Source organism: Danio rerio, chromosome 11 (assembly GCF_052040795.2).
Source record: "Danio rerio strain M-AB ecotype USA chromosome 11, GRCz13ab, whole genome shotgun sequence".
In the NCBI taxonomy this organism is placed as follows: domain Eukaryota; kingdom Metazoa; phylum Chordata; class Actinopteri; order Cypriniformes; family Danionidae; genus Danio; species Danio rerio.
This window is the reverse complement of record NC_141031.1, coordinates 28,078,092-28,090,586: the sequence shown is the minus strand read 5'-3', so window position 1 is coordinate 28,090,586 and position 12,495 is coordinate 28,078,092. Positions and strand designations below refer to the sequence as shown.

The window sequence follows — 12,495 nt, the reverse complement described above, 5'->3', positions numbered from 1 at the left end:
AGAAATCAAAGTTTCTAATTATAAAGTCATTCCAAACGGTCTCAGCACAAACAGTACTGAAAAACCACATCTATTTTTACTCATGGAGATACAAAATACACAGCTTTAATAAGCCCTCTGCAGATGTTGCCATAAGTGCATTATTTATTATTTCGAATGTATATATTTCAGATTCTGATAGGAAATTTAGTAAAACATTTATTTTAAGATTACCACATTCTCCATGTTGCTAGAGAAATGACACGTGTCAACTATGTTTATGAATCAACTAGTGTTTTTTTTTACACTCCATGGTCTCCTTATAAGATACATACCGCCACCTGGAGGTCAGATTAAAAAAACAGCAACTGTCAAGGGAACTTGATTTCAACTGGTGGTCACATCACACCTTTATTGTCCTTAATTTTAAAATATGCTCTTGAATTGATCGTACAAAGTTTGTTTTCAGAAAATTTAAGTGAAACACTAGCACTTCAGACACTGATGTGGTGGCAACAAATAACCCTTACTAAAACAAAATGTTTTCTTTCAAGATTAACCTCACTAAATTATATTTATGCTTAACAAATATGGAGAAATCCAATTGAAGTGTTAACAGACTTGCATAACAATAGAAAATCTAAAAGAAGGCTTTCTTTGCAACTATTTGAACAGGAGGGAAGCACAAGTAGCTTGCAAACAAGTCCAACACATTCCAAGTGCTCAGTGAAACGTGAAAATAATATGAGCAAGGATAAACGTAATGTGAACCGAACAGCCTTTCAGAGAGTGAGCCAGAAAAAAATTGCACTTACATTGGGTTTTGTGTTTAATCATAATAAGTGTGAGACAATGTGGAAAAATCAAGACTTTGTTTCATGATCTTTATTATGATTTTTTTTTTCTCAGACCATGGTTGATATGAAAAATGAAAAAATAAAACGATGAAAAAGGTATATTTTAAAATAAATCAGCAATGTATTAATGATTCTAAAAGCAGCGATGATAGAATATAAAGCCAGAACACGGTGTCATTCATAACGAGATCTGCTGGTGTAAACAAACCAGAGGCATGTACTATGCAAATAAATATGTATACAAAATCTGATCAGTTCATAAATATACAATATATATTTATTCAAGTTGCTACATATAGGTGTTTCTCGTTATTTATAATTAATTACAAGTACAGACATTTATGTCACCAAAATACACTTAAAGAGACTAGCAATGCACAGCTGTTTGGTCATGAGTTTCAGATACCAGCTCACAAACCCGAAGATGAAGAGTAGGAACTACACACAAATTCTTTAAGTTGAATGAACCAAGTATTAATTGGACCATCATTGTTCACAACGTAAACATCATACCATGTCCCATGTTCTGCAGATTTTGCAGTTCATAGGTTTTACAAGGGCAAAAATCAACCTACAGTCTTGTATTTCATACAGTGTATACACCATATTGTACTGATCATCAGAATCAACTGTACAACACACCAGAAATCAAAAGGAATTTGACAGAATTCATATTTTTGTTTGTTTTAGGAAGAAAATAGTACAAAAAAGAAATAGTAAATTGTTAAAGGGATAGTTCTGTGGAAAACAAAGAAAACGTACTGTTAATTTAGGTTGCGCAATGTAGATGTACCTATTTTTATTCAACCGTTCGTATTTCTTTCTTTTGTTAAACACACAAGTTTTAGTTTTTTTAAATACTGTAAAACTGGCCGTAAAAAATTCGCATTTCCACTTTCACGCTTAAAATGAGCGAGCCAGTGCCAGTTTTTAGCCACCAAATACCTTGGGCCAAAGTGAGCCAGTTGGGGCTCTAGGGCGAAGTAAAAGCAAAGGCGGAATCTTGCCTGAGTCTGGTAAAGATGTGTGCCGCCATTACATAAATTTAAGGGGGGGAAAAAATATAGCTCCCATTTTAACATTTTTCAAAATATCTATTTTTGCGTTCAACTGAAAAAAAGAAACTCATAAAGCCTTGGAGCTATTTCAAGGTGAAGAAATTGTGATTTAATCTTTATTGTGGGAGGATCCCTTTAAAGATCCTTGATGATTCATAAAATGCAAGTCAACAGCTAAAAATCAGCAAAAAAAGTCAGATATTGACGAAATACTGAAGACTAAAGTTATCTACATACCTATGGCATGTGTATTGAGTGAGTAAATAAACTGTAATTTCTGTGTTATTTACGGTGTTATTCAGTTATTTACAGTGTGAAAGAGATGGATTCTCATGCAAATCATAAACCAAATGCTAAAACACTATTAGCACACAACTAAGTGTTTTCTTTGTCAAAAATTGTACTGCCAGTGTTTATACAAACATGGCTCTAGCTGACGTGATTAAGGATGGAACTTCTTATATAGTCAATTCCAATGGTAGAGTCTACTACAGTGAGAGCGAGATCACGGCCATCAACACACTTCACTCAGTCAACATAAAGCGGCTTTCACACAGGACACGGAAAGCGGCGCACTATGAAACCTATTAATTTCAATGATACTGTGTTTTCCAAAGCTAGGTAGCTTGTTCTACATTATTTCTTATAAAGACTTTGAAAACTGCCCTTTCACGCACTTAGTGCTCCACAAGTTGTAAACAAAGAGCATGTAAGCTTCAAATAACTGTGCTTTTGGTTTTATTTCACAGGTAGTAGATTGTTAAGCAAAAGCTGTACTGCGCTTACACACCATTGGTTTTCGAGAGGGAATCCATATTTTTTGTTTATTACTATAAAAAAAACAACGATTTTTGGTCAAAATATGGATGCAGTAATACTTTATTGGTACTCAAGGTTAACATGAGATTGGGTAAAATATGTCTGAAACTTTAATTTAAACTATCCCTTTAAGAACTTACTGTAAATGAGAACATGCTGACTGGTTAAGACAAATATAAGGTATCTTGTTCCCAAATAGTGCTGACATAAGACCAGCTTATGCCACTTCTCAACATGTAAACTACAAGTTAGGTAAAATTGGTCTAATTTCTTATATTTATTAAAGGGCTTATTAATTCAGAAGTCAAAATATAAAATAGTTGATACCAACATTAGCTCCAAAGCTATTCACAGATTCTGATGCCAACTTAATGTTTTAAAGTTATTTATATTAAAAAATAACAAAAGCAACTAAATAATAAATATATTTTTGACTCTGTATTAAGGCTTTAATAGAGATGGATTGATTTATTTTAAAACCTCATGCATATTTACTTTGTTTAATGGTTTCATTTTCATTCTCAGTTCACAGTCACATTATTTTACATCATCAGTCCTTTTGATTTTGTAAATTCATTGACTGAGGGCTAAATCACTGCATTAAAGTTTTAAAATTAGTTTTAGAAATCAGACAAAAGCCCTCCTTCCTCACCTCAGGGTCCCTCTATATGGAAATGCTTTTATCATACTCTTCATAGCTACATATAGATATTTAGATATATAGATTTAAACAAACAAGTATGCAACACATTCACTGCTGTTATAGTACATTACAATGCATGAGTTCATTAAACTCTGAGTAGACTTGTATATAATTAAATGAGGATTAACCTGAAACATTAGTTACAAAATAGTAATTCAGAATACATACATCTTATAATCTAGATTTTTTCTCTGAAAATATATTTATATGTATATCTCAGGATGAAGAGGAGATGATTCAGTTTATATTCTGTTTTGAAAATGAAGATACATTACAATAACATCCCATTAATACACACAGAGTATGAGGGAAATAAAAATCTCTTTGTAAACACCAGTTTACAATCAAACGCAGCTCTAAATCTGACAGCCAACACACTGCATATTATTTCTTTTGTTTAATGATCAATGTAGGGATGCACCAACTTCAGAGTTATGTGTAGTGCAATACATTAACTTTTAAATAATGACAATTTACATAATTGTATAAAGCTTTGGGGAAAAAATAAAGACTCCACTTTTCAGTTTCTCTGGACTCATTTGGTATGAGTTTAGTCAATTGTAAATTTGTTTTATTCTGTTAAGATCTGATAACATTTGAAATAAATTTTTTTCAGAACAAGTTCAAATGACGATTGATCAGAATAAAAATGCTTTAAGTTGTTGGATTGACAATCCTGGTTGTTTACAAATATTAATTTATTAGCTCTTTTGAAGCTAAACCATTAGAATTTTGTTATGTAAAAAATGTATATTAAAATGTCTTAAAATGCCATGTTTCCCCGTGATGGGTTGCAGCTGGAAGGGCATCTACTGCGTAAAACATATGCTGGATAAGTTGGTGGTTTATTCTGCTGTGGCGGAATAATAAAGGAACTAAGCCGAAAAGAAAATCAACTAATGAATGAATGAATGAACGAACGAACATGCCATATTTTGCAAAAATATGCTCTAAACGACAATATTTTTATTTCAAACTTGAAGTTCACAGAATAAAACCAAAATCATTTATTCAAAAACATGACTGTCAATTGTTAATTCAATTGTGAATTTTCAAAGGCCTTATTTTTTCAAAGCTGTATATTTGAGACACTGCTCGCTGCAGAGCCATTTGAGCAGAGCTGAGCTCCAGCGAGGGGGAGCATGAGCTCTCGCTCCTCCTACTATAAGCTGTTTTAATGCATGCACCAACCCTACCCCCAGTGACATCACTCGTAGAAGAAGTGCAAGAAAGGAGGAGCGAGAGCTCAAGCTCCCCCTCACTGGAGCTCAGCTCTGCCCAAATAGCTCTGCAGTGAGCACCACTTGGTATATTTTAATGTTCAATTAAATGCTGTTTTGTTTTGCTTTCTTTTTTATTGTGAGGCAGCATTTATGCTACAAAGAATGCATTATATATTTTTGTTCTAGCATTTGAGCACAGTTTCGGACTGTTGCATACCTATAGGTGTAATTTTGCATCAAATATTGCAACATGTTGCATTTTAAATCCGGTGTGTGTTTGGCTGCTGGTCAGACCAGTGTTCCAGGTGAAGGAGGCTCAGAGCCGGACTCTTTCTGAGTGGTCCCTTCTGAAGGAAAGGGCTCTGGATACAGAGAGAGCTCCACAGACCTGTCATAAAGAAGGGTGAAGATCAAACTGTTAATGGTCATTTGTCTTGCATTTATCTTAAACAATTCAGTCCTTACCAATGTAATATATATAAGTCAGAATTATTCAAGTAGGTATCGCTTCAGCCCGGAGATCTGCAAGTGGGAGGGATTACACCGCAAGTAGGTTGGGTGACCTCCAAGTGGGAGGGACTTATAAATCACAAGTAGGTTGGGTTTATCAGGTTACTGTGAGGTTGGGTTTAGGTGTAGACGTTCATAAAACTCAACAGGTTACTGTGAGGTTGGGTTTAGGGTTAGGGTTAGGTGTACCCATTCATAAAGCACAATATTGAACTCTAAATACGACTAAATAAGGTTTGCACAGCCCATTTGGAGCTCCAAGGCCCACCCACTTGGAGCTGGCTCCGACCTCAGTTTATACCCTTCTCGAATTATTAGCCCTCATGTGATTTCTTTGTCATGTATATCCCAAATGATGTTTAATAGAGATATGAAATTTTTACAGTATTCCCTATAATATTTTGTCTCCCTCTAAAAAAATATTCTCTCTGTTAAAAAGAAATGAGGTGGGGAATACAAAAGAATTTAAACTGAACAGAAGCGCTAATAATTCAGACTTCAACTGTATACACTTTATTAGGTGCACTAATAGTTAAACTAATAGTTTTGATACTAACAGGGTAAACAGGCAGTGAACTAGAACGCCAAGCTGATTTCACCAAGTAGGACATGTTCCTGGATTAACCTCTATGTCGATCGTGGAACAACATTCCAATCAGCCATTTACCATTTATGTAAAGTTTAGGTTTACTGGTTTATGCACTTCTACATGATTGTTATCCAACTTTTATTCCCCTCTGATTTTGGGAATAATTAACAGTTATGGTTGGGTTTAGGGGTAGGGAATAGGTATGAATTACATTTTTGTACAAAAGTGATGTTCCAGGATAAACATAGATGTTAATCGAGGATCGCATCGTACTTGGCAAAATCATGACGTGCTAAAGTAGAAGTGGGTATTGGATTCTGCAGAGGTGAAGATTACATCATAGAGCCTTCCATAACCTCTCATTTTTCAGACGATCTTCAATATAAATGATTTTTAGAAGAACCACAAAGTTTTGAGTTTTAAAACTAACAGGATGTTTTTATACCACTATGAGCTCTTATGTCAAAAGATCCAGACAATTCAGATCGTTTGGGTACAACCGGGGTACTAACAAAGTGTACTTATTAAAGTAGTTAGTGAGTAAACTGCAGGATAAGCAGCATTTTAATATAGCAACATCCATGACATTTCCAATCCATCAAAAGTCCCTTTTGGAAAACTCACTTCTATTTTACGCTTTTCCATAACCATTAAATCCCTGCTGTGTAGTGAAATGAAAAGTGGCAAACTCACCTGGCATGCAAAGGATGGCCGTGAAATGAAGCTGACTGAGGTATTTGACGGTGTACGGAGTACAGTGGGTCGGCTGCAATGGACTGAGGCTGGTGCACCAGGTGGTGAGTGTGTGAGTGGCGCATGGACAGTCCATCATGGCCTTTGGCTGTAGTGGAGTAGCCCAAAGCGTTCCTCAGATACCAGTCCCGCAGGCCCTCCAGAGCCAGTGCCTTGTGTAGACTGCGGGTCGAGTCCTCGGGAGTAGGCAGAGAGAACTGAGCCGGTCTGCGGCTGAACGATGCAGCGGTGGACAGCTCAGTGTGGTGAGGGAGCAGATTGGGAATAGAGGAGGTGGTGGACGCTGATGAAGGATCATACGCAGAGAACAGCACCGCATCCTGTGGGTGCTGCTGTAAAGGGATGAAGGGTCCGCAGGATTTTGTTCTCGTCACTTTGACCCGACGGGGCTCGGCTTCTTGCCCCCGCAACAGCATTGGGCTATAGGAAGAGGGAGCGGCGGCCAGATGTAACTGCGAATGAGAGAAACCATTATAATGTGGAGGAGTACCCGAAGGAGGAGTGGAGAAGTCCGGCCAGATTCGTCCTGCTGACTGGCTTTGCGGAATCTGGACAGGTCTCTTTTGCTGTTTACCCCAAATGTAGTCCATTAAAATCTCGTTGTAACCAGAGCCACTGCTCTGTCCTCCAAGAGAGGAGCGCATGCGACCCTGGTCTTTAAATCCCATCAACTGCCTCTCTGGGCTGCCTTGGTATATCTGACGGAGCTTGCCATCAGTGAGGGACTCAGAGCTCTTGTATGGTCCAGCTCGGTTTGGCATGCCATTTCGGGGAGGTGCGGGTTCAGGAAGGCTTGAGCGGTCAAGTAGCGCCTCTGAGCTGTTGCTACGACGGGCTCGAGAGCTGTACGGGCAGCTGCGACGCTCTGACGAAGAACCCTCCAGAGATGCCAATGGGACAAACTGAGGAACATCCGGACTTCCGCACCACTGCTTTAGTGCAATGCCACCAGACACCTCCGGTCTAGCAGGAGAAGAAAGTCAGACAGTCAGAAGTTATTGGAGGTAATGAGATTTTTTTGAATGTATATCTGAATCTAAAGTGGATCTATAGTGTTAATCTACTGAGCTGAAAAAAGGCGCCTGAAACTGCACTCCTGAACTAATAGAAAGACATTAAAGTGATGCTGTCTGGAAAAATACTTTATTTTGGCACTGCATTATCCATTGCAGTAAAGCAAGAGAACGTTTGTAATAATTTTTCATTTTTTTAAATTGTTTTTATTTTCTTGTTTTTTGTATTCTTGTTTATGTAAAACACTTTGAATTTCCATTGTGTATGAAATGTGCTATATAAATAAACTTGACTTGCCTATGTGTGAAAAAACTGCAGACAAAGCAAAAAAAGAGTTCATTCAAGAATGAATAAAATAACTATTTTTTTATTATTTATCCTATTTTGTGAAGTGTATTCAAACAGTTGGGTTAGTGTGTTTTCAGGTTAGTTTGAGAAGAAAATTCAGCTTCCAATTCAATAGATTAAAAACTTCTAGTTAATTCAAAAATACCATTGCACATTATTACTGTTTTTGATTAAATAAATGAAACCTTAATGAGCTTTTTTAAATCTTTACGGCAAATCTTTGAATGATGTAAGTTTATTCTTGTATCAGACTTAGACTCAAATTTATTATCCCATTTAAGAAAATAAAAATTGCAGCAAGGTGCCGTAACAATGGTGAAATTTCATGTACACGTTAACAAAATATTACCACACAACATACATAATTTTTTTAGATTCATTTCCCTCCACGCTGGACTCCTGTAATGACCTAATGGCCACCATTATAAAAGAATGTCTAATTCTGTTTGTCCTGCAAATAGGTCCTGATAGCAGCAGCTGAAACACAGCACAATGGATGATGCGGGGTGCATAAGATACCCTAAGCTCTACAGTAAATTACCATTGGACCAGTTTGGTTAAAACCGATGATGATCTTGCCTGTCACCTTCACAAGGGTACTCAACCAGTTCTTATTTGACAAACTCAGATTACTGTGCTACAATGCAGAAAGATAAAATGGATTCAATAAATGGTTTATAAAACAGTGTCATCATAGAGGTACAAACCCGACATGATCTAAGTTTTCTTCTGAAAATAAAGTCTTTGTTGAACTTTTTTTATAGACAGCCTGGGTGTTGGGTTGAAATGTCAACATATTGTCAATGAGCCCTAGATATTTTTGTGTATTTCTGCCTTTGTAACAAACCTATTTGAAAATATCTGTGTTGCAAGTTAATACGCTCATAACTGACATCTCATCAGGTCATTACCTCACATGGACGCTGATAGGTGCGGTGCGGGACAACAGTGGTGTGGCTGGAACACTTCTGCCCTCCACATTAGATGCACTTCTCGGGAGTGAGTGGCTTGGGCTGAAGGAACATGCACACATTCCTTTGTTATAAATGTAATGTAAAGTAAACCATTTGGTCTAGTGATAATAACAGTCCTTCCACCCCCTCAGCATACCTCACAGAGCTTGAGGCAGAGTTGCGGCGAGTCCTCATCTCATAGTAAATCTCCACAGGCGATAGTTTTCTGCAGAGCCGACTGTCAGGACTGCTTGGGGCCAGACGAGGGTGAGACAGGGAGCGATGCTCAGGTGCCACACTGGGAGATGAGTCCTCTGTAAAGCACAGATGACAGGGTTGTACAACATCAGTTACCGCCTGTCATGAACAGGCCGGTGAGGACAAATCAGAGTATTGAGATGTACTTTCATTATTTCAGAATAGCCTCACCGTTGTCATGTGATGTGGAGTCTGACATCGAACTGCTCTCTGACTTCACAGTTTCCTCTTTAAATATTAGAAATGACATGCAGAGGATAGAAATGAAAAGTACAGAAAGATTAAATTCTTCTACTGCTAATAATAAAATCTTATTACAGTTTTCTTTAAAATATACACACACATATACATACGGTTGGAGTCAGAATTATTAGCTCCCCTGTATATTTTCCCCCCAATTTCTGCTTTTTTCAACACATTTCTAAATATAATAGTTTCAATATCTTATATTCAACAACTTATTTCTTTAATCTATGCCATGATGACAGTACATAAAATTTCATACTAGATGATTTTCAAGATACTAGTATTCAGCTTAAAGTGACATTTAAGGCTTAACTAGGGTAATTAGGTCAGATTTGCGTGTAATGCATTCCAAAGTAATGCGTTACTGTATTCTAATCACATTTTTGGGGAACGCAGTAATGTAATGAATTATATTTTAATTTTGTGTAATTTGATTACAGTTACTAAAGTCAATGTAAATCGCATTACTTAAGTTACAAATATAGTTTTTAGTAAAAAAATGCTTTTTAGGTCACATTTTGCTTCTTCAAGTTGAAATACAGACATTACTTTTTTCATTTAGCGTAAAAACAAAAAGAAATGCTATAAAATGCATCTATGACCAGTCTCTAAAGAACTTTCTACTGCTTTAATCTGGACCAGCAACTTCTTCAAGCACTTGAGTAGAAAGCCTTCTATGACAACACTCATCACTAAGGACGACATTGGCATCCAAAAAGCAGTCCAACAGCGGTCCAACTCTAAACTAAATTGGATGTTTGTGCAGGCACGGGAGTGTATATAATTTTTGAATGCTAAGAAAGCATAGCTGCTCATGGGGCCGTTCACATATGGCATCTTTTGCACGCACTAGCATTTTCCAGGGGAACTCAGTTGAAAACCCTGAGTCACGTGACAAAACTGTCTGATCAGCTTCATATTTTGTATGCACTATACACATTTCGGTAGGCTAATTACCTCAGACAAACACAGAACACCCAAACACTGCAGTGCTTTTTTATACTATGGATGTCAATAGTAACATGTACTCAGTTTTCTTCTAAATTGCTTCTTTTGTGTTAAAAAAGACAAACAAGTTTGCAACAAGTGAATGATGAGAGAATTTTAAAGTTTTGGACAAACTCTTTAAGTCTTTTGATCATGTCAAGCTGCTGTGATCTACCCATTGTAATGTTTCTCAGTGAATATTAAATTACTGAAAGAGCTGCAGTTTATTTTCTATTTTTATATGTTTTTATGTTTATATGTTTTATGACTTTGAGTTACTAATTTGATTACTTTTTAAATAAAGTAATGAGTAATGTAATCAAATTACAAGTTTCCAATAGTAGTCAGTAATTAGTAATCTATTACATTTTAAAATTAACTTACACAACACTGTAGGTTAATAAGGCAAGTTAAGGTAATTAGGCAAGTCAATGTATAACAAAGGTTTGTTCTGCAGACAATCAAAAAACATTGCTTAAAGTGGCTAATAAACTTGACCTTAAAATGTTTTTTAATTAAAAAGTGCCTTTATTCTAGCTGAAACAAATCAAATAAAACTTTCTCCAGGAGAACAAATATTATAGGAATTACTGTGAAAAAGTCCTTGCTCTGTTAAACTTCAATTGGGAAATATTTGAAAAAGACAAACAATTATAGAAAAGCTAATAATTGTGACTTCATATATATATATATATATATATATATATATATATATATATATATATATATATATATATATATATATATATATATATATATATATACATACATATACATACACACACACAGTGATATAAATTTTAATTTAATCCTATATATAAATTATATTTAAACGTTTGAACAGCATGGCAAAAGGCCACATTTAAAAAAAGCATTTGTTGGTGGCACTGACGTCAAAGTAAAGGCACAGTTTTCTAATCTAAACTGTTTATGTAAGCTATTTGTTTAAAGTACATAATCAAGTCATTTATAAATGTCAAAGTCTGTCGACATGTGTCTATTGTCCCTTTCAAGCAAAGGCAATGGTTTTGGATAATGAAGGGAAATGACTCAGTTACCATGCACATCCTGTTAAGCCGTTCCTAATGTATGACCTTTTTAGCAAATTACCATTTGTGCGATTTGTGCGTGTTAAACATTACCTGTATGGCATCCCCGATGAACAGTCCTCTTACTGTGCAGTGCATTTTTATCAGAATCAATGCTCCGGCGAAGGGCACCACTAAAGAGAGCCTTCATCTGCCGCCGCTGACCTGCGTCATCCTACATGTAAAAAATATATGCTCATTATTGTATTAAAAGGACAGTTCACAAAAAAATGACATTTCCCAAATGTTTACTCACACTCAAGTGGTTTCTTTCTTCTGTTGAACACAAATGAAGAAATTCTGAAGAAAACACCTATTGACATCCATAGTAGGAACAAAAAATACTATAGATGTCAAGGACTGCTGCTTTCCAACATTCTTCAAAATGTCTTCTTTTGTGTTCAAGAGCAGGGGCGGATTTAACCAATAGGCGAGGTAAGCGGCCGCTTGGGGCCCCAGGAAATCTGGGGGCTCTCAATAAATATCTAGAAGTATTAATTATACCTTTAAACTATATATAACATTGATTTCTACCATATTTTGTATGGTAAGAGTTACAAAATTTTTTTTGCATTATTAAATATTATTTAATGTACAATCGAATATAATATTATTATAATTATGTAATGTAATAATAATAATAATAATAATATTACAAAATAAAATATGCATTATGGAGCAGTCCAGCAGTAAAATGTAAATACAAGTATATTTATTATTTTTAGCTGTAAATTCATTTTAAGAAAACTAATCATTTACAATGTAGAGATTGTGTTAATTTGAAATGTCAAAAAGAAGATTGAGTGATATAAAAAACAGCAATATAAATACAATTTAAATAAAAGTAAAAGGCTGCATTTCAGGACTTGGGCCCTATGGCTGGAATTGCTTAGGGCCCCAAAATCACTAAATCTGCCCCTGTTCAAGAGAAGATAGAAACTCAAACAGGTTTATAACAAGTGGAGGATGTGTAAAGGATGACAAAATGTTCATTTTTGGGTGAACTATCCTTTTAAAGAGGTCATGACACACAAAAGTTGCCTCGATCTTTTGTCATATAAAAGGACTTTGTTCCAAAAACAACCATTCACCACTTCAAATGTCCTCATC

The 12,495-nt window shown here is 35.8% G+C and overlaps 1 protein-coding gene across 21 annotated transcripts in view; it reads right to left on the bottom strand.

The window, feature by feature from the left end:
* Positions 1–846: 846 nt before the first annotated feature.
* ccdc120b (coiled-coil domain containing 120b) overlaps positions 847–12,495 on the bottom strand; it is a 41,748-nt gene continuing 30,099 nt past the window's right edge. For 4 of the 21 annotated variants that reach the window (XR_015502102.1, XR_015502103.1, XR_015502099.1 and 1 more), the window contains 7 exons: positions 11,440–11,560; positions 9,236–9,292; positions 8,964–9,120; positions 8,765–8,866; positions 6,432–7,454; positions 4,718–5,027; positions 1,083–4,541 (listed from right to left, as the gene is read on the bottom strand). Coding sequence is in view for 5 of the 21 variants with exons in the window: in NM_001077451.2 (NP_001070919.2) it covers positions 4,928–5,027; positions 6,432–7,454; positions 8,765–8,866; positions 8,964–9,120; positions 9,236–9,292; positions 11,440–11,560 (1,560 nt within the window). In the remaining 16 variants the exon portion in view is untranslated. 21 annotated transcript variants of the gene reach the window in all.